The sequence below is a fragment of the Mytilus edulis genome, chromosome 3 (assembly GCF_963676685.1).
Source record: "Mytilus edulis chromosome 3, xbMytEdul2.2, whole genome shotgun sequence".
Lineage (NCBI taxonomy): Eukaryota > Metazoa > Mollusca > Bivalvia > Mytilida > Mytilidae > Mytilus > Mytilus edulis.
Window position 1 is genome coordinate 24,997,388 of NC_092346.1, and position 21,028 is coordinate 25,018,415.

The 21,028-nt window shown below is 30.6% G+C and overlaps 2 protein-coding genes across 2 annotated transcripts in view; one reads left to right on the plus strand and one right to left on the minus strand.

The window, feature by feature from the left end:
- Positions 1-11,107: 11,107 nt before the first annotated feature.
- LOC139516041 (proteasome subunit alpha type-3-like) lies at positions 11,108-20,638 on the minus strand. Its single transcript, XM_071305848.1, has 10 exons — positions 20,513-20,638; positions 17,707-17,789; positions 17,213-17,336; positions 15,673-15,774; positions 15,092-15,238; positions 14,311-14,376; positions 13,256-13,302; positions 12,259-12,326; positions 11,787-11,851; positions 11,108-11,277 (listed from the first exon to the last, which is right to left on the minus strand). The coding sequence occupies exons 1-10, from the start codon at positions 20,531-20,533 to the stop codon at positions 11,233-11,235; spliced, it is 768 nt and encodes a 255-aa protein (XP_071161949.1). The 5' UTR covers positions 20,534-20,638; the 3' UTR covers positions 11,108-11,232.
- A 32-nt stretch (positions 20,639-20,670) lies between these two features.
- LOC139516040 (2-aminoethylphosphonate--pyruvate transaminase-like) overlaps positions 20,671-21,028 on the plus strand; it is a 44,192-nt gene continuing 43,834 nt past the window's right edge. The window contains exon 1 of the mRNA XM_071305847.1: positions 20,671-20,972. Within this exon, the coding sequence (XP_071161948.1) occupies positions 20,828-20,972 (145 nt within the window). The 5' untranslated portion in view covers positions 20,671-20,827. The remainder of the gene's footprint in view (positions 20,973-21,028) is intronic.

Genomic DNA, 21,028 nt, shown 5'->3' on the forward strand with positions numbered 1-21,028 from the left:
ACTCACAATGAATATATACCTGACTATAATTATAAAATGTTTTACAAAGGTAGACTAAATTTGCATAATTTATCAAAGGGAGGTAATTATGAGCAATTTATATTTTAAAGACATTAATATAATATATTTCTGAATCTATTTTATAGCGAAATTTTTCTTTGAATCTTATTTTTATATATATTCATTTATATAAAAAGATGACTTACAACTTGATTTTATAAGACAGATAACATTTCACAGGTAAAACCTATCCAGCTGTTAAACATGCTATTGTTCCAATATATTGTTATGCTATGATTTATCTGATTTCCATATAATCAACAACTACATCTCTGTCCCCAGACAAAACTGTTTATATAGTTAAAAATATCATCATAATCAAATTCTTCTATTACTGTTAACAGAGCAATATGCAACTATATTTCTACCTTACTTTTAAATTTATATTTGTACTGAGATTTGAAAACAACTCACTTTTACATGAATTTCACTAACCTTATTTAATCATGATATTATTTTCACAATTAGGATCTTTTAAATTACTTCTGATTTTCTTCCCTATGTTTCATGATAATTTTCTTTTTAAAAGGATGATATTGACTTGAATATTTCAGGAAATTTTTTCAAGGATAATTTGTGAAATTATTTCCCATTATAATATATTTTTTTTTAACAATTTCGCTTTATTTCAAATACACTATTATTATTTCATTGTCATTTCTTTTGCTTTACACTTAAACCCACAATCCCGCCTCATATTCCTCTATTAATTAATCACGAGCAACATGATGTGTACTACTACATTGTATTTCTTTTTGGAATGGGGTTATGAGTTTCTCTTTGACTTATGAGTTTCAGTTGATTTCCACATGTTATCTTTCGTCTCACCTTACCCAAATTAGCAAGTGAGCTTTACTCAACATCGTTATGCGTCCGTCGACGTCGTTCTGAATTTCTCCTGTATTTTGAATATTAAAAAACATTCTCCTCTTAAACTGGTGGAATGATTTGAATCAAACATAGCCAAAATCATATCTTGGTATCTTATTTAAGAAAATGTGTATGATTATAAAATGACATAACTTGAAACCCGCCAAATAAATAGAAAATCTGACATGAGAAGAAATGCCAGAATGTTGAGACTGACTTTAATATTATCCACTACTCCAAAACTGTCAGACAACTTCCTGTAGAAGTTATCACATCCAAATGGCGATTTTTACCATATTAAACTATCACTCGACTCCTTATAGGAGTTATTTCCCCTAAATGAATATTTTTACCCATTTTTGATGAAAATTTAAAAAGATTAAGAAATTTGTAAAATCAAAACATAATGACCAAGACAAGCATCTACAAATATAATTCTACATTACCGAAATTGTCAATTTAAAATTGCTCGTTATAAGAGTAGCTGGTCTTAAATAACGAGTCAAGTTAACTCTATAAGAAGACAAAAACTTAAAGAAATTGTAATCATAAAAAAATACCAGCTATACAGGATCTACAAATAGGTTAACAAAGCAGAAATTGTAAGTTAGTCATTGCCTTTGAAAGATGAATCTCCCCTCTATTTTTGTATTTTGGAACAAAATTTTAGCAGATAGAAAGATACCGAAAAAAGAAAAAAAACATCAGCCATTCCGTATCAACAAAAAAGAAGTCTTAGTAATATTTGTTCTTGTCTTCAATGTTAAAAATGCACATATATCCAGGAAATCGATACTTGATCTTTAGACCCTCTTATTTCGCCTTGATTTTTATATTTGATTTTTGTTGTATGTATTTTTGCTCAGAGTTATGGTGCAATAAGCCATATACGTGATTTCTTTGGATCCCTGACCATGATAGTAACTGAAAATGAAAGCAAATCATGTTAAGGTATATTAAACAAAATACTTTGTGACCAGATCTCTATTTCTAACATTATACATACATATTACTCTAAATCTTTCTTTTAATTAATGCCTCAACCCCTTGTGATGCAAAATCTGGTATCCCGCACGACACGAATACATTCGATTAAAATTAAAATCCGGAAACTTTTGACTAAATAGCTAGTATAAATTATATGGTAGGAATTCATTTTAATCATTTTTGATATAAATCTATCGTGGAGAAAATCTCCATAAGCATTTTTTTTTTTTTATCTTAAGCTTGCATATGATCGAGTCTCAAAATCTGCAACACTGAAAACTAGGAACAGGTGCTTGAGAAAACGGAGCGATGGAAAAGTCTGCTTCTGTTTGATATAAATAGATTATGATTCTGTAAGTGTTCCTTCCTGCTTCCGTGCATGACATTATTTCAATTTTGGTAATAACAATTCTCAAAAAAGTTATTTTGATTTAATACTTTTACTTACAGTTGATCGCCTTTACTCTGCTTCAAAATCGCCAACCCGCGACAAACATATATATAGGCATGGTAATATATGGATAAATTTCTTAAACTACATTGCTTAATGTAGTGATATGTTGTATAAATGCTTTATTTATATAAATTGCTTGTTTTATCATTTCACATCAAAAAACAATTGCAGACAGAGTACGCTTCATGTATGTAGAGACATATAATTAATATATGTCTCTGATGTATGTAAATTCGATTACTATATAACTTTTTATGTAAAATTACATAATAATGAGCCTATAAACTTTAATTAAATGTGTAGCACTATTACCAAATGGGAAACACATCATTATAAGATTCACACGACGATACCATTTTTTTTCAATTTGATTAAAATTCAGATCACAGCTCGCATGCTCTTATCATATAAGGACAACAGAATCAGAAATCTGTATTTTAATTAAATTGTTTATATTTTTGTTGTTGTTATTGTTTGATTTTGCCACAATTATCTTGTTTACTCGTATGACAATATTGAAGATTTATTATAAAAAGAAATTATGATCCAATCGTTTAATAATTGTGTATTGACAAAAATACGTTGATATGAACTATATAGGACTGGAAATTTTTGTCGAGTCCACGTCATTTATGTCCCGAAAGAGAGACATAACAATCCTAATTTTTGTCGTCGTGCAGCGTCAGCTAGGATTAGTTTGTGGTTAATTTTTTTTTAGAAAGCTATATATTAATCAAACCTTCATGGAACATGGAACTTTATAAAATATGGACAGAAGCTTTTTTATGAAATATAACTGTATCTTTTGAATCTTTTTCCCCTTCGTTTTTGACGTATTTTACTGATAAGTGGACATTTACATAGAAGCCATGTGTTGTTACTCTGAAATCATGGTATTTTATCTGCCATTGTCTGTTAGGTTGTTAATCTTGCACATCAGAACAATGCAAAAACTTGAATTTTCCAACTTCATGTCCTGTTGCCATGGTAACCGTTGTTCATAGAAACCAAAAAATTGTTCTCATTGGATTGCCTTGTGAAACTGTATTATTCTGTGTTAGTTTAACAAAGGATATGACAACATATGTCACACTTTGATCACCGATGATGAAAGATATACAAAAAACTGCTGTTGGTCACTGTTTCGTTAGGGGTCACAAAAACGTTTTTCGGGCAAAAAATAGTCTGGTGACCCATATTTTTTTTAATTTCTTTTTAAAGCTCATTGTTATGACCATCTTATGTCAAATTTAAAAAAATATTCATTGGACCATTTTTTTTTAAATTTAAGAAAAATAGAAATTTTTAACAAAATCTGTGGTTTTTTTGCGGAGCAGTGTTGATGAAATTAGAGCCGAAATCAATGAAAATGAATAAAACTCCCATTATTTGTGTTTTATTTACATTTTAAATAATAATTTTGTAATAAATGAAGAACAAACCTTTCAAAATACTTTCAAAGGCTAAAAAAAAATCCAGAGTTTCTACATCAGGTATGTATTTATGCATACACGTGATGTCTTCTTTCTTCTTTAGTTACCAACTTTGGTGACCGTTACCATGGAAACGAGTCTGGTGACATACTATTTTTAACTCAAATTTTCATAGAGGCCATTGCATAGTATATGTATGCAAATTTTAAGAAAAATTCAATGGTGAAAAAAAATTTGCTATATCTGTAGGGATCCACCTTAATGTATAATAAGAGCAGTAAATATGTAGATCTAGTCATTTGTGTTCAAGAAAAATGAGAAGTGCCCCAAGCGCCTGTGGAATAATTTTGTAAGAATACAATGATTAATCTATTTAGCCACGTTTTAGCTAAATGAAATGCGAATTCAATAGTTGAAACCCTTGAAAATTTCGTCTGATGGTTGTCATATGGTCTATCGTTGACAACTCGATTTTGAAATCTTTCCCGTCTTCAAACCGGAACTGTCACGCTATATTCGTAAACAAAAAATTAAAAAATTAGGTGCTTCAAAATGATTGGGACGTTAGTTAAAATTCGAGATTTCTGCTCTTTCTGGTATCTGCAGTACACTTTAATTACTTCTTTGTACATGTTAGAACCATTGGAGAGAATTGTCTTCAGTATCCTTTGTTTTATAATCTAATATTTGAACTGAGGTAGATCTTGTAAAGTATTTACATAATATTTTCTATGCCTATGGTGTATGGACCGCAACTAAGGTGGGCCATAGGTTTGAGGTACACTGTAAAGTGTCTGTCGAATGATTAACTAGAGTTCTATGTTCATTTCTTTATTACGATAGCTCCTCAATATGTTAACTTTGAATGTTTCTAAAACTCAAATAATTAAATTTGTATAAGAAAGTGACCATCCCCCTTTTTTATGCACATATGAAAAAGAAGATGTGGTATGATTGCCAATGAGACAACTCTCCACAAGACACAATATACGAAATTACATGTGTGAAACAATACACTTAATCGCTATTTATTCCATTCCGAATAAGTTCTAAAATTACACAACTTTTTCATCCAGTTGAAGCTATCTGGGACCCTGTTTAAACAATTCACCATGCATGATACTTTTTAATGAGACCTGTTTAAACTACCGTAAATACTTCAAACAAAATATTTTTTTACTTCAATTTTAATTTTGAAAAAAGTGGATCATACTATATCAAAGTTTCCTGATGATCACTTTCTAAAGTTTTTTCTCCCTCAACTCACTACTGATGACCTCCATTTTTCGGCCGGTGACCCAAACAGGAAGTTGTATAAATGACTGTTTTTCCCGGAATGGACGAAATAGCGATAAGGTGTATACAAACCAGAAAACTTATGGCCTAATTTATTTATAAAAATTGAACAAAAACAAATCTGTAACATCAACGAAAGAAAACCACTGAATTCGGGCTTCTGATTTTGGACAGGCACATACATTTTACATACAAAATGTGGCTTAATTTTTCAATTGTATTAAAAAGCTACATCTACCAAAATATCATTGATCCATATAGATAAATCATACAAAATAAGAACAATTTATTATTGTAAACTGATATTTTGTTCTTCAGTTCTTTGTTTTGTTTAATTTAAGATTGAAATACAATGTACATGTACATGTACATCTAGCTTTTAACAGACTAACATAAAATTGAGAATGGAAATGGGGAATGTGTCAAAGAGACAACAACCCGACCAAATAAAAAACAACAGCAGAAGGTCACCAACAGGTCTTCAATGTAGCGAGAAATTCCCGCACCCAAAGGCGTCCTTCAGCTGGCCCCTAAACAAATATATACTAGTTCAGTGATAATGAACGCCATACTAATTTCCAAATTGTACACAAGAAACTAAAATTAAAATAATACAAGACTAACAAAGGCCAGAGGCTCCTGACTTGGGACAGGCGCAAAAATGCGGCGGGGTTAAACATGTTTGTGAGATCTCAACCCTCCCCCTATACCTCTAACCAATGTAGAAAAGTAAACGCATAACAATACGCACATTAAAATTCAGTTCAAGAGAAGTCCGAGTCTGATGTCAGAAGATGTAACCAAAGAAAATAAACAAAATGACAATAATACATAAATAACAACAGACTACTAGCAGTTAACTGACATGCCAGCTCCAGACTTCAATTAAACTGACTGAAAGATTATGATTTCATCATATGTACATCAGGCACAATCCTTCCCGTTAGGGGTTTAGTATCATACCATCATAACATATATGAGAAGAACATAACCCGTGTCATGCCAACAACTGTTTTTAGAATAAATGTGTTTAGTTCCGACGCAAAGACCTTATCAGTGACTCAATATTAACGCCAAAATATGCAATCTTTAATGACTTGACAACAGTATCGTAATTATATCCCTTCTTAATAAGTCTATTCAAAGGTTTTTTAAGTTTCTGAGGTGAATACTGACACCTTTGTGCTTTATAAAGAATATTTCCATAAAAAATTGGATGTGAAATACCTGAACGTATAAGAAGTCTGCATGTTGAGCTATATTTACGAATGATGTCTTTATACCGATGATAAAATTTGGTAAATGTTTTGACTAGTTTGTGATATCGAAAACCCTGGTGTAATAATTTTTCAGTAATACATAAATTTCTCTCGTTAAAATCTAAAACATTGTTACATACACGAGCGAATCTTACAAGTTGAGAAATATAAACACTGTAAGATGGTGACAAGGGAACGTCACCATCTAAAAACGGATAATTAACGATAGGAAATGAAAAATCATCCCTTTTATCATAAATTTTAGTATTCAGTTTTCCGTTAGTGATATAGATATCAAGATCGAGGAAAGGGCAGTGGTCATTGTTAGTATTAGCTTTATTTAAAGTAAGTTCATATGTTTAATATACATATTCAGGGATTGAAGTTATAATTTTGGAATACTAGCCTACATCTTATCTTTTGTACACTATATATGTAGTTTCTATACAAGAAAAATAGAAATTTTAGTAGCCCACACCAAATTTTAGGGGCCATTGGCGAGTAGGCCCCTGCTAATTTCAAACCCTGATATATCCAATGCTGAGCACTGGATAATAAGTTGACCTTAACCCAACTAAATCTGTACCAAACTCAGCCTGCCATCATTTTAAATTTATATAAAGAAATATAGTGAAAAATTTGACATGATTTGTAGGTTGTGTTTTTACTATTTCTTTTCTACTTTAAAAAAACTCACTTTACAAATCCTTGTTTTAGGTACTTAATTTATCAAAAATTGAGTGAAAACTGAATTAAAAGGTCTTCTGATTTCCAAGTATATTCAATATACAACTTGCATAATTATACATGTATATTTAATGTGCATGACATGTATATTAATTTAACTTTCGTGACTATTCTTGTATATATTTAACATGCATGAATATTCATGTATATTGAACTTGCATGATTATACATGTATATTTAACTTGAATGAATATACAGTACATGTATTCAGAGGTGCATTAAGGGGGGGGGGGGTTCTTGGGAAAATTTGGTTGCTTATGTAGGGAATCACTGAAGCAGGACTGTAGTGGGCCCCCACTTATGAAAATTTCTTGACCTGCCACTGGTATTTTAACTTGCATGAATATACATGTATCTTGTATTGTCAGTCCTTAAAACTTTTCCAGTTGCACAATTTTTCAGAAGCTATTAAAGTGAATGTTGTGTCAGTTAAAATGAATAGTAATTATATACATGTAAAGGTATATAATAGGCCTGATTATTCATCTGCATTTTTAAATACTCTATAATTTTCTTTGTTTTCAGTGTTTGACACAAATTGTTACCTTAACACTTATTCAGATACTCTTTTAGTTGTGATTACAGCAATGTTTATATACACCAGTTTCTACTTCATGCAACCATATATGTTCAGTTTTGTGACCTATCTGACTAAGAGAAGCTCTGAATTTATTCCACTGTGATATATAATAGGCTACAAATATGTGATATGAATTAACCAGTGATCATTGGAGGTGCTGAATAATATGTGGTTTCTGCCAAAGTATTGACGACAATAAAGATTGCATCCTGAAATACATGTATGAATAGTGTGGATTGCCTGACAAATGAATCATTCTTTCAGAGAATATTTCAATCTCTTAAAATATTTATTGACATGCAATATGTAAATAAACATTAACAGTGATACATGTACATATATATTTCTCCATAGGTTGTTGGTCATTATCAGTTTCCAGTGTGACTGTGTCTAAGAGATTTATAGGTGCTGTAATACAGTATTTTTAAAGTATTAAATACCAATAATTTATTACATAATTTTGTTCAAATTTTTCCAGTAAAAATGTATATATACAATGTAGTGTATATACAACAAAAGTTATGAATGTTATAATCTTGATAATATTATCTGATTATGATGAATTTGATTTGTCTGCAAAAATATCTTTCTAGCTAATTAGGATGTTACTGTCAAACATGTGCATTTTAAAAAAAATACTCTTGCTGGTTTTATAATTTACTACAGGGTAATGATTGTTGTTGATTTACAGTGAAACTTGATTTCCTCCAGGGCTACAAACAAACAACTTATGGAATAAAGTGAGATATGTTTTAAATATAATCAACTGCAATAACTTTGAAAAATCACCAAGAGTAATTAAAAAAAAGTTTATTGTGTATAATGTATTATGATAAATAGATCTCAAAATGAAAGATTTTTTTAAAGATTTTATTTTTAAATGTTTGGAAACCTAAAGCAAAAGAACTGAAGCAATAAGGGATTTTAAACTAACTTTGAACTTTCTATTTCAAGTTTTCAATTTATGAAAGCTACATGTAATGTCTGGTTTTAAGTTGAGGTAATGCAAAATAAAATAAATAACAAGTGTATTTTTTTTATACCCATGGCATCTGACACGATAAATGTTACATTTTTCATTTTCATTCAAACAATATGAAATATTGTAAAGGTCCCTCAGACTTCATTTTGAAAACATGAAAGGTCCTTTTTGAAAGTTCCAATGTCTCATCTTCAAACCATCATATTCTTTTAGACCATATTTTACAGTTTGTTGTATTGTAGTTTATTTTGTCATGATCATTTATTTTTATTTTTTACCTATAAATCAGAGAGCTTTGTGAATACCATCAGACCAAATGGTTGATTATTATTTGCACTGAAAACATTGTATTGTATGCAAACATTCTTTTGTATCATTTTGTGATTAAAAATATGGGAAATTTATATTTTTGGTGGTGCATTATTAATTTATTCTTGTTATGTAAACAGTTAAAGATGTTGTATGATTACCAGTGAGTCAACTCCACCAGAGACCAAATGACGCTCAGGTAGCCACCTCCTATATATACAAGGTGATAGGACATGCTGAAATAGATCACCTTTTCAAGCTTGAAAATATATGAGTAGGTAGGGAAAACTATCAGAAATATATGATAAGATCAATAAGGTTCCCATGATGTGTTTTTCTGTCATCATTCTTGATGTTCCAGGTTGCAGGATTAAACAGTGTCATCTAAAGTCTCATAGTGAGGTCGATTGTGAGCTTCAATAGTCTTTGTACATTTTGTAGTTGTTCAAATAAAAAGTCCAGAATAAAGAAGGGGGTTTATAGTTGTTGATTTACATCATGTATGCATTAATCAATAAAATGCTCCACAATGCACTGCTAGATACAGCTGAAGAGGTAAAGCCCTGAACAGATGGGGCAAGTATGGACACAACACTCAAGCTTGATACAGCTCTGAATTTGGATTGTAATTCAATATTTAACACAGCATAGGTTTCTGACACAGAATGCATAGGAACTGAAAAAAAAATGATTTGGAAATTTACCTTTTATATAAATGGTCCAATAGCCAAGATCTAAATACATGGTTACATTCAGCATATCAAAGAACTCCAAGAATTAAATTTTTTGGTGAAATCAAACAAACTTTAAATTTAGAACCCTTTGGACTTCAATGTGGACCAATTTGATAACAGGGCCCAATATCTAAATTGCAGTTAGATTCAGATTCAAAGAACTCTGTACATTAAATTTTTGTTGAAATCAAAGTTTTAATTTTGCACCCCAGTGTGGACCAATTTAAAAACGGGGCCCAAAACCTAGATACACTGTTAAAATCACCATATTTATGAACCTAAAAAATATTCAACCCCATAAATTTATCAATAAATAAGCAATTTATACAAAGTATTAGAACCTTATTGTTTTTGGTCCCAAATTCCTAAACCATTAGGGGTCACAACCCTGAAAATCAATTCCAACATTACTTATATTGATATGGAACCTTGTGGTACAAATTCATAAAGATCAATAGACTTTTATATATGTATACAATTTATCGTGGAGAAACCAAATGTCCTTGGATTGCAACATCATCGCCATACCATAACAGGGCAGCAAACATTGTGCTATTGCATAACAACAAACAGAAAGATAAGAGTTTCAATCATGTAGATGAGCAATGTGCCTCTCTACCATACAGTGTGCAAAGATTTTATTGCCTTGCTTGCAATGAAAGAATAAATTTTGAGATAAAGGGTTTACAATTGGGCAGCAGTATAAACTATTTGCATAAAGCTTTATATCTAGAAGGTAGGGGACCAAGATGCTTCATACCACTAAACCATATATGCTAGTGCCTTTTGTATCGAGGTTTCAGTCTGTCCATTGTCCTTTACCTCAATTTCAGTGAAAGCTTTAAAAAAAAGTTAACAGTTTCTCTTTGTCATGTGAAATGCTCACTTATTATTACATGTACATACAAATGTAACAGGATAACTGTATTTGGTAAATGGAATCCTGGCATAGTCTACATGTCTGTCGGATAAGACAGAAATTGCTTCTGGCAGCTGCAATTTTCAACTGATTAGATTGAAATAAAATGACAATTTTATGACAGCGCTGATCCTTTACTTTTTGGTTTTTCTGGAGTATATGTGATTGAGTGTTGTGAACTGCTTTTTGATTCAAGTACATAATTCATTCATTTCAAGTATTTATAAAATTTAAATGGTATTTTTTCAAGAAGATGAAAGTTTAGTTTCCCATACTTTTCTTCCAATCTATGCCCAAATGCTTGCCACACAATCATCATTGAATGGGGAACACAGAATTGGGTCTTCTTGCAATAAGTTTATGGATGACAGACACAAGACAATAGATGCCAAGTAAATGCTCACCAATCTTGCAGGTGAGTCAAATATTCCTCTATGCAAGCTTGTAAGGTATCACCATTAAGGAAGAACTCAAATATATTACTTCAAATTTAATGGACACAATTCTAACAACATGAGTACAAATTGGTAACTGTTTATGATGTAGATGATGTCAAGAGCACTATTTTAAGAGTTAATAATGATATAATAAAGTCATCAATATCACAGATCTTCTTCATCTGAATCGTCGGATTCTTCTAGAGCCTCCTGAAAAAACAGAAATATTTATTTAATAACCAGCACAGATAAAAAGATCTGAAAAATATCAAGTCAAGTTGAGGTAGTTATTTCTTTTGGTAATAAATTGCTTTATTAAATGCCTTCATTTAATTGATCATATGAATATTTGTTTCAATCTAAATGCATCGAAAGTACATGGTATCAATGAAAATTTGGTAACATTTGAATCTAAATGTTTCGATAAGCATATTTTTGTGAAAAATTTGGCATGTGTACTTAATAAAATATCACATTTCCTGAAAGCATAATTACATTTCTAAAATGATTAAAATCAATCTTTAATAATAGAATTGATCTGAATTTGTTACAACTAGGCTAAAACTCGGCTGTACATTGTTCCAACATATTTAGCTAATTTTTTAGGTTTTTTTCTAAATGAAAAAAAAAAAATCCCAATATTATTTTTGCATATTCAAATATCTTTTTTTTCTCAATTTTGACTAAGAATAGAAAAAGTATGGACATAATATACTCACTTTAGCGAATTTTTCTGCTTCTGCATAAACATTTTTTGGAACAAATTCATGTTTACCGCCGGTCACTGAAAAAAGTTAAATATTATCACTATCCTTAATTATGAAACTTCTGAATGTTAAAAACAATTGACTGGTAGTAATTTTTTAAAACTAAAGAAGGATGTAAATTTTATCACAAAAAAGCCACATCTTTGAGAAACTTTTTAATATATAACTTTATATAAATCTTATCCAAATAATTGACAAATTATCTCCCTTTAGAGGCATTTTCAGTTTTCTAAATTGATCATTGCAGAACGGCTTTCAATGTAAATTAAAATAACTTTTCTATAAAATTCTATTTGTGTAATGCTGTGAATGATTCTCCATAAATCTATCAAATAATCTAACACTGTATGAATGCTGCAGCTTTTCAGATGTGGATTACACATATAAAGATACTTAAAGATAATACAGCTATACAAATACTTACTTTCTCCAACCCAACTCAATTCTAGCTCAAAGTTTTTATCTTTAACTTCATCATGAACAATATATATTCTAGAGAAAAAAGAATAAAAAAAATTAATAAATAAACAGGCAATGATTCTAATTCAACTAAATCATAGAGCAGGGAAGACTCCAAAGAGTATATAAATGATTTTATTATTTTATCCATATTTTTATGAAAATGGATAGAAATGTTTATTAAGGAGCTGAGCCACAAGAACATCATACACTGTTACTGCACATATTGAATAATGGGATATTAAAGGCATTTACAGCCTATTGCATTGAGTGTGTAGGCAAAGTTATATCTTTGGTTTGCTTGCCTACTAGCTGAACCGTGAAGTCATTATAAGGTAAGGTATACTAACCTCCTTTTAAAGTAGCTTAGTCTTACAAACAGATAGATTGGTTATCTGTCGGACTAGTCTACTCTTAAAGTAGGGTAGTTTACCTCAACTTATAATGACATCACGGTTCAACTAGCAAGCAAGCTAACCAAAGATATAACCTTTGCCTACACACTCATTGCAATCGGCTGTTAGAAAACCATCCATGAGGATACTATTAGGCATAGAAATATTGTGTCAATCTAAAGGTAATTCCTGTTAATAATGACCACTTTCTTTTTAACAATTCTTGGTTTCAATCATGGAAGATTTTTAAAAACTAGACTAGCGTAAAAGCTCAGTCATGTTAGGTTTAAATTCTTTCTGCAAACTGGTGAACTAGCATGTTAAAATCTTGCTCATCATCTAAAAATAAATTAATTGTGTGATATTTCTTTATCTTTACTAAAACATGGAATTCGAATGTAGGAATAATTTGAACCTACCAAGGATCTACTATCACAAGAGCCTGTTCATGGCAATCATGTGCCATATATTGAATAATTGTTGATGGATAGAGTCTCGCTATTTATAGGTGCCTGTGAAGGCAGAGTATGAATTTACTTAATAATATCCAAGCTTCATTGTACTTACATTTTTGCTACTTCCTTCACCAAATCAACAATGGGCATGTCTTTCATCTAAAAATATTATAAATACAATGTATAATTGAAAAATTTGAAAAATGGAAATACTGAATGTACATTCCCTTGAAAAACTGCTGATTTCCTAATGTTATACGACTTATTTTTTCATGTGTATACATTCATTATCATACATGCATCTTTAATATGCTCTTTGCAAACATGGAAATGCCAAATGTATTCAATCATTATTACTTAGTAAAATTACATCTATTAATATAATTGTTCACTGTCTTTTGCCATTTAAACTGCACACTGATCAAATATCAAAACTTTATAAGAAGGTATAAATTCTTGGGTGTGTTATTTTTTTTTGCCAACATGAAGACATAATTTCTTATAGCAGACCTTATTGTCTCTATATTTCTTTATTTACAACCACTGGGTCGATGCCACTGCTGGTGGAGATTTATTTCCCCGAGGGTTATCACCAGCCCAGTAGTCAGCACTTTTGTGCTGACATGAATTATCATTGATATGGTTACATTTATAAATTAACTGTTAACAAAATATTTAATTTTTGAAATACTAAGGCTTTTCTACCTCAGGCATAGATTACCCTAGCTGAATTTGGCAAAACTTTTAGGAATTTTGTTCCTCAATGCTCTTCGTACTTTATTTGGCTTTTTTTTTTTTAACTTTTTTGGATTTGAGCGTCACTGATAAGTCTTTTGTGGCGTATATACAAAATTTAGTCTTGGTATCTATGGTGAGTTTATTTTAAACTTTCATATTTATAAATACTTTTTTATGTTGCTTTTTTTATTATTATTTTTTTTTATATAAAAATCAAGAGTGAAATCCTTGAATGAGGAAGACCTTAAGTCATCCAGTCAGCTCTCTCATTTTTACCCTTCACAAAATTATCATACATGCCATATTTCTTACATTGCAAATGAAATGTGTCAAAGAAATATATGCATCAAACAGATAAGAATTGGCTAAAGTGTTATACGTGTTGGTTCTCTTAAAACTGTCTAGACATAAGAAATTCAGAAATCATACCTTTAATTTTTCTATTTCTGTCTTAGCTGCTTGTCTTGCCTTGCCTGTTGCACAACCATAGTATCCCTAAGTAATTATAAAAATTATAAATCATGTTTTTCAAGTGTATAAAAAGATAGTTTAGAGAGCTAATAATCAAATTGTGTCATACAATCAAAGGTATCTGTTTTCTGGAAATATCATTGACGACATTGATGCATCATAAGTGATTTTTCCATGTTTGAAAGCTGAACACAAAACTGTAATTTAAGTCTATAAGTGTAAAATGTAGGTCATAGTGGCCAAATTATCATAGCAAAATCTTGTTGTAAGGAAAATGTAAAATTGAGAGATTAACGTGTTTTTTTGTTTTGTTTTGAGAAATGGAACTAATCAAATTCAAATGTATACAAAAATAGCTCTATCAACACAAACAAAGAGTTTAATCTTTCAGCCCAAGAAATTTCATGAATAAGAATAGAAAAGTGAAATGTAAAGTTGAATATCACTACACATTTCTGTTGTTTTAACCTTTGTGTGTTGTTTAATAGTCAAACTTTCAAGTATTTTTCTCAGTCTGGAGTATTTCAAACGGCCCTCTGATTAATTCTTAAATGCATATGTTTAACTTGAATTTCAACTTAGATCATAAAAACTATGTACAAAGCATTTAAATTTGAGGAATTCTTAGAAGAACAATATATCTGTAAAATGAAATGTTTGGAGAATTTTTACATTCAATTTTTTTTTATGTTTTGTTGTTTTCAGTTGTATTCTTATTATAATTAATAAATAATATTACCCATGAAACACCAGATGGATCTATAAGGTACATCTGAGGACCATCTTGTTGATCATATGAACCAAGGATAGCACTAACGCCAAATGGTCGCACTGAACTGTATAATGTGTGAGCATGAACATACATGGCAACTCTGTCTACTAAATGCTGAAAAAAAATAATCATGAACTAGAGTGAAATATCTCATAACATAAGAAATAAGTAATTTTAAATTTTTGACTGTAAGTTCTTTTCTAAAAAAATAATCCCTAATGTCTGCCATTAAATTATTACAAAGTAAAGAGGAACGTAAGATGAAGTATTATTTATGCCAAAGTCAGGAAAGGTAACAAACTGTGATTTTGCAAAATGTTAAACTGCCTGGCCTACAGGAAGCAAAATTATGGATCTGCTACTTGTCTCTTGTTAAAATTATCAATTATACATTTTTAATTGTGGCACAGTTGATGACTTTAATAGTTTGAAATTACTATTATAGAAAAGGAGTTAGGCAGCAGATCTTAAATGCTACTTTTTCTTTGCCAACTTTTAAAGGTATAAATGACTGCAATTAGTACATAATTTTTTTTTTTATTACTTACTCTTAAAGGTATAGGTGAACCATAATTTGATCTGTAGTTTGATGCTTCATCTCTTGAAGTTTCTACAATAGATCTGGCATCAGCTAATAAACCAGCTACAGCCTGAAGATAAACATAATAAAAGTATTGGAAACAAATAAATATAATATATTTGGTAAGTGGAAAATGTCAAGATTTAAGATAAATAAGAAACCTTAACAAAACAAGCTTAATATATTTGTATTATATTTCCCCAATAAACCTCTTACTTAAAAGCACTTATCAGAATAACTCCAGTTCCTCTTGGTTGTGGTGCTTAGTTATTAGTGCTTTGTTTAATAATTTTGTGGAAAGTTGCTGGCCTGTATGATCTTTCTTTCTCCTTTTGTATATATAATTTTGATTGGCCCTTTAGTATTTTCAAACTTTTCTTCACTTGCAATGTACATGTATCAATGGTCATATTATACAAATATTTTTAACAAATAAGTGATCAACTCTTTGGACCAGGGCTTCCAAAACGGTCATATATTCCGGTCATTTGTATAATGTCCGGTAAAAGTCCGGCTGGGCAAAGCATGAAACGGTCATATACTTTTTAGTTTTCAAGGCTTTTTCGGTCATTTTTACATAATTCACGATCTTTTTGACCCAACCTTTTGCCTTTAACATCAACTCATTTCCGGTCGTAAATGTGACATGATGATTAATTACTATCAAAACAACACCTAATCCAATACTTTCTAATTTTAATCGAGGCTAATTAGTAGTTGGACAGCTGAAATCTACCTGTTCAGGTGACAGGTGAACTATGTTCAGTACCGGACATCGTATAAATTGATCGGTCTATTCACAATTTTTTTCTTACTTTTCAGCGGTTTGTTTCTAATTGATTTAGTCCAAAAGATTAAAATTATTAGAAATTAGTTTATCAACATGATTTGATGAAAAATTTAAAAAGGTTTTAAATGAAAAATCGTCAGAACTACGTCGTATGAACTAGAACATGTGTGCGCATGTGCACAGGTGGGAAATTTAATTATGCATCCTACATTTCTTCAAAAATGCTAAAATTATCATTGATACCTGTATCTAACTTTCATTTCAAGTATTTTGTTGAAGAAATAACGTGGAAAAAGCTTCTTCACTCAGTCGTGCTTTGTAAACATACACGGATTTTACGTATCCGTTTATGGTCCATGTTTTACCATTGTCAAGTCAACATCCGGTTAGAACAATGTGAAAACGAAACTAAAGTTTTTGCACAAATAAAAAGTCTAAGGCAGATATGAGCACGCTGATGTGCACACTTTGAATGATGCACTTAACAGTTGATCCAATTTAACAGTTATATCCGAACATCAAATTCATATCATATCAAAGTAAAGTTTAAAATCGTTTTTTTTTTAATGTAATGTCAATCATTGGAATGGCCATCTGATTACCATAATTGCCTTTTGTGACTAAGTCTTAAGGAATAAAAATCGGGATCAGATATGAAATGTCCGGCTGGCTCAAATATTTTTTGGAAGCCCTGCTTTGGACCTCAAGAAAAATTTACCATTCCTATATGTCTGTCTATATTGAAGATCCTTTTGTTAGCTCCAGCTTCATATAGTTTAGATGTTACTAACTTCTCTACACCAAATACTACACCATCTTTTCCCTGTATTCCTATAGCAGTGCTGAAATGAAGGGGAAAACACATGTGGGTTGAAATTTCCTAAGTGAATATTTGTAGTGTACAATACTTAAAATCTCTAAAACATCATCAACAACAAAAACAAAAGTTGATTTGCCCATTATTTCACACAATTGCAATTAATCTTGAAGAAATTAGCTTTTAGTTCATGTGTATAAATGATGCTTTGTCGGATTCTGGTTCTGATTTCCAGTTTTTCACAATTTGAAACGGAGAGTTTGCACTTGCACTTTGCAAATCAATAAGCCATTTATGAATGGTGCTGTTCAATCAAATTCTCTCATGAAATTTGCCAATGAACCAATAATCTTTTCAAACCTTGATTATGTTTGGTATAACATAAATACACTTACCCACTGTTTTCAACAGCCTTTAATGCATATTCCACTTGAAACACTCTTCCATCAGGTGAAAACTGAGAAGCTGACAAGTCATACTGAAATATATTTATATATATATTTAATTAAAACTTAGGCATCTAGTAAATAGTTGACTGTTGTTAATATTTTTGTTTTTACTTTTTAAAATTCATATGCATTCATTAGCATATATAACTGCAAGATTTGGTTGGTGCCTAAAATCACTGATAGGTTTATTTTCTTTGCTCAAAATCATGATAATTCTTGAATACATATTTAAAGCAAGACCAAGCAAATTTCAGTGCATGTTTCTATATCTATTTATTTCAAATAAAAATTACGATTTAGATATCTTGGTGCTAAATTTATTTTCTTGTCGCTTAATTAGCTTTTTTGTTGCTTTAATTATTCTTCTTGTTGCTAATTTGTGAAACCCATTGTTTTGAGTTAAATTGATTGCTATTTACAAAGATAAGGTCCTAAAATGGCCCCATTTTTTAGTGTAAATTTCAAATTCGGATTTATTGACCAATATCTGAATATCACAATTAATTATAGCTAATACAGTGACTAGATAGGAAATAAGCCATTTTGTTGAAAAATTACGTTCCTGTGTTTTATTATGACGTCAAGTTGTATTCATGTTGATTTTCCACGAAAAAATCAATGAAAATTGGTAAATTTCCATAGATTATTGGACAGGAAACATAGAGCATTTACGTCAACAACAAAGATCTTTAAAATAATGTTTGTGACAACATTTCACATGTCTTTTTTTAATATGTATTTTGTCAACGCCTCCACTCTATGTTTCCTGGTTCTAAATTTGGTTAAAATTCAGCTGATTTTGTCAAATTTCACAAAAATCTCTTATCTTGACCATTTTGGGGTATAAAAATTGAAGTGTTAGAATTAAACTTTGTTAAAAGTAGTTTTATTTAACTTTATCACGTCTTTAAGTCAACTTAAAACATTTTTTGTCTTTTAACATTGAATTTTAAAATCACGGCCAAATATGGCCCTTACCGAACTTACTCCTTTTTAAAGCTATTTCAGAATTATTATTATATGTTTGAAAATCATTATTGCTGTTATTGATGTTCCAGTTTTTGTGTTATTCATTTTTGTGTGTGGCAATGTCATTGTCACCAGTTTGATAGCCTTATGGTATCTTCTTTATTTCTTTTACAAGTCATAGATGAATGAACTTGACTTTTGATCATCAATACAATATTCTTATTCATTTCAGCAAAACATGGACTATATTATACTAACATTATCAGTATGTCCTAGTTTAAAATAATTCACAATTTGACACAAAGCACTAAAGGAAATGTGTTAAAAGTTTTTGTAATGTCACTATTTTAACACAATAAAATAAAAGCCTATTATCTTATTTAATATAGAGCCAATTACGGTGCACTGTCTGGGAACTCTGCCCACCTAAGGCTTTAATCGTGTGCATTTCTTCTTTAATAAATGAAAATTGCATCAAATTTGATTTATATGTATTCACTGAAAACTCAATGTTACATATTTTATCTAATTTCCGTATACTGCGCATAGATATATCTGAAATGATTTGAAAATCAATCAGACTAATGGGTCACCTGTGTTTTTCACTGAAGTGTGGTTGTGACTGTCCGGTAAGTCTGCCCATGCGTCGTAAACATATATGGATGACCGGTTTATCATATATTAAAGTCATATGAAACGAGTGAGTGGTGAAAAATAATGTTTATCCAATTCTTGAACCAATGCATGTATATATCATAAACTTAGTCCTCTGTGCACGATTTTTCATTATTTTCGCAAATATATCCTATAATCGTCAATATTTTTTCTCTCTGTTTGTTATGATTTAAAAAATATGGCTGCTCATTAAATGCCGTGTTTTGAAGCCGAGTTTTAACGATTGTCATCTTAAAGTAAACAAATCACAAAAAGCATGGGTATTGAGCACGTGTTTAACATGTAAACTCAGATATTTGTTTATTTCAATACAGATCCATGCGTATTGCGATTACCAGATTTTTACGAGGAGGGTTACGCTCGGGTCACTATGCATACGGAAAATATGTCGGCGAATTGCTTCCTGGAAGCAAGCAATTAAAAATAAGTAAACTTCTAAATGTGGACAAATTAAAGAATTTTCCTCAGAAAAATGTATATGTACATAAGTTGTATAATGAAAACTATCCATTTAGTTATAAAAAATATATGCATATTTTTTTTTTAATTTGAGGTTTCTTATGACTTTAATGAACAAGAACATAAGGAAATGATGTTTTATTAATGGACCCCTTATAGGCTAGTACAATACACCTTATCGCTAATCCCGGCTGACCCAGCCGCTTGAACTTTTGACGTCAACAACAATCACTTTTCCATTGTGGCGTCAGATATTTTGTTTTATGACGTCAAAATTTTACGGGAATCTGTGTGATTTCCAGCAATGGCGGACAAATAGCGATAAGGTGTATAAGAATGGAACATTCTCGTTGTCATGGTTTTCTGTAGACACATTTTGTGTTTGAAATTTGAACTCTCATTTTTTGCAAACTGATCATCCAGAAATGTGTTTTAAACTGACAATTTAATTTTCAAAACTAATAGATACATGTACATTTGTACAAAAGTCATGGATGGAGTACGCAAATAATATTGGGTGAAAATTCCATTTATTCCTAAAACCAAAGTAGATAAATGACACGCAGACCTTGAAAAATTATCATAAATTGTATTTTGAAGATGTACACCGAAGTGGACAATTCACTAAATGGTGCGGTTTTTAACTTACACCAGTTCCAATAGAGCTCATGTTGTTGCTTTGTCATTTACCGACAGGAAGTTTCAATCTAACGTGGTCCCTCGGTAGTTTTCTTTAAATTTCGATGAAAAGAACCGAGAAGCAATAAAAACTAAATCCCAAATTCGGGAAGGACATGACAAATATTTGTGTAGGTAAGTGCTTCAATAGAAAAGTTTGAGTGGAGTAATCACCCCTTGCATAACAAGATATGACTAGATAAAATTCAATATATGCAATGTGTCACTGACACTGGTTGTAATCTTGGTGTCATTAACATTAGCACCCTGAAACTGATCTATTAGGATGAACAAAATCACTTGCAATACATTGAGAAGTTATGTTGCTTTTACTAAGTTTCAACATAAAAGTTACCAGGTACCAAATTTCCTCTCTGTTTTTAAGATGTCTCATGTAAATCATCAGAAGTGTTACACAAAAGATGCACCAGGTATGTGTACACCTGAACTATTTATCGCATTTCCTTATCATTTATATTTCGTTAAA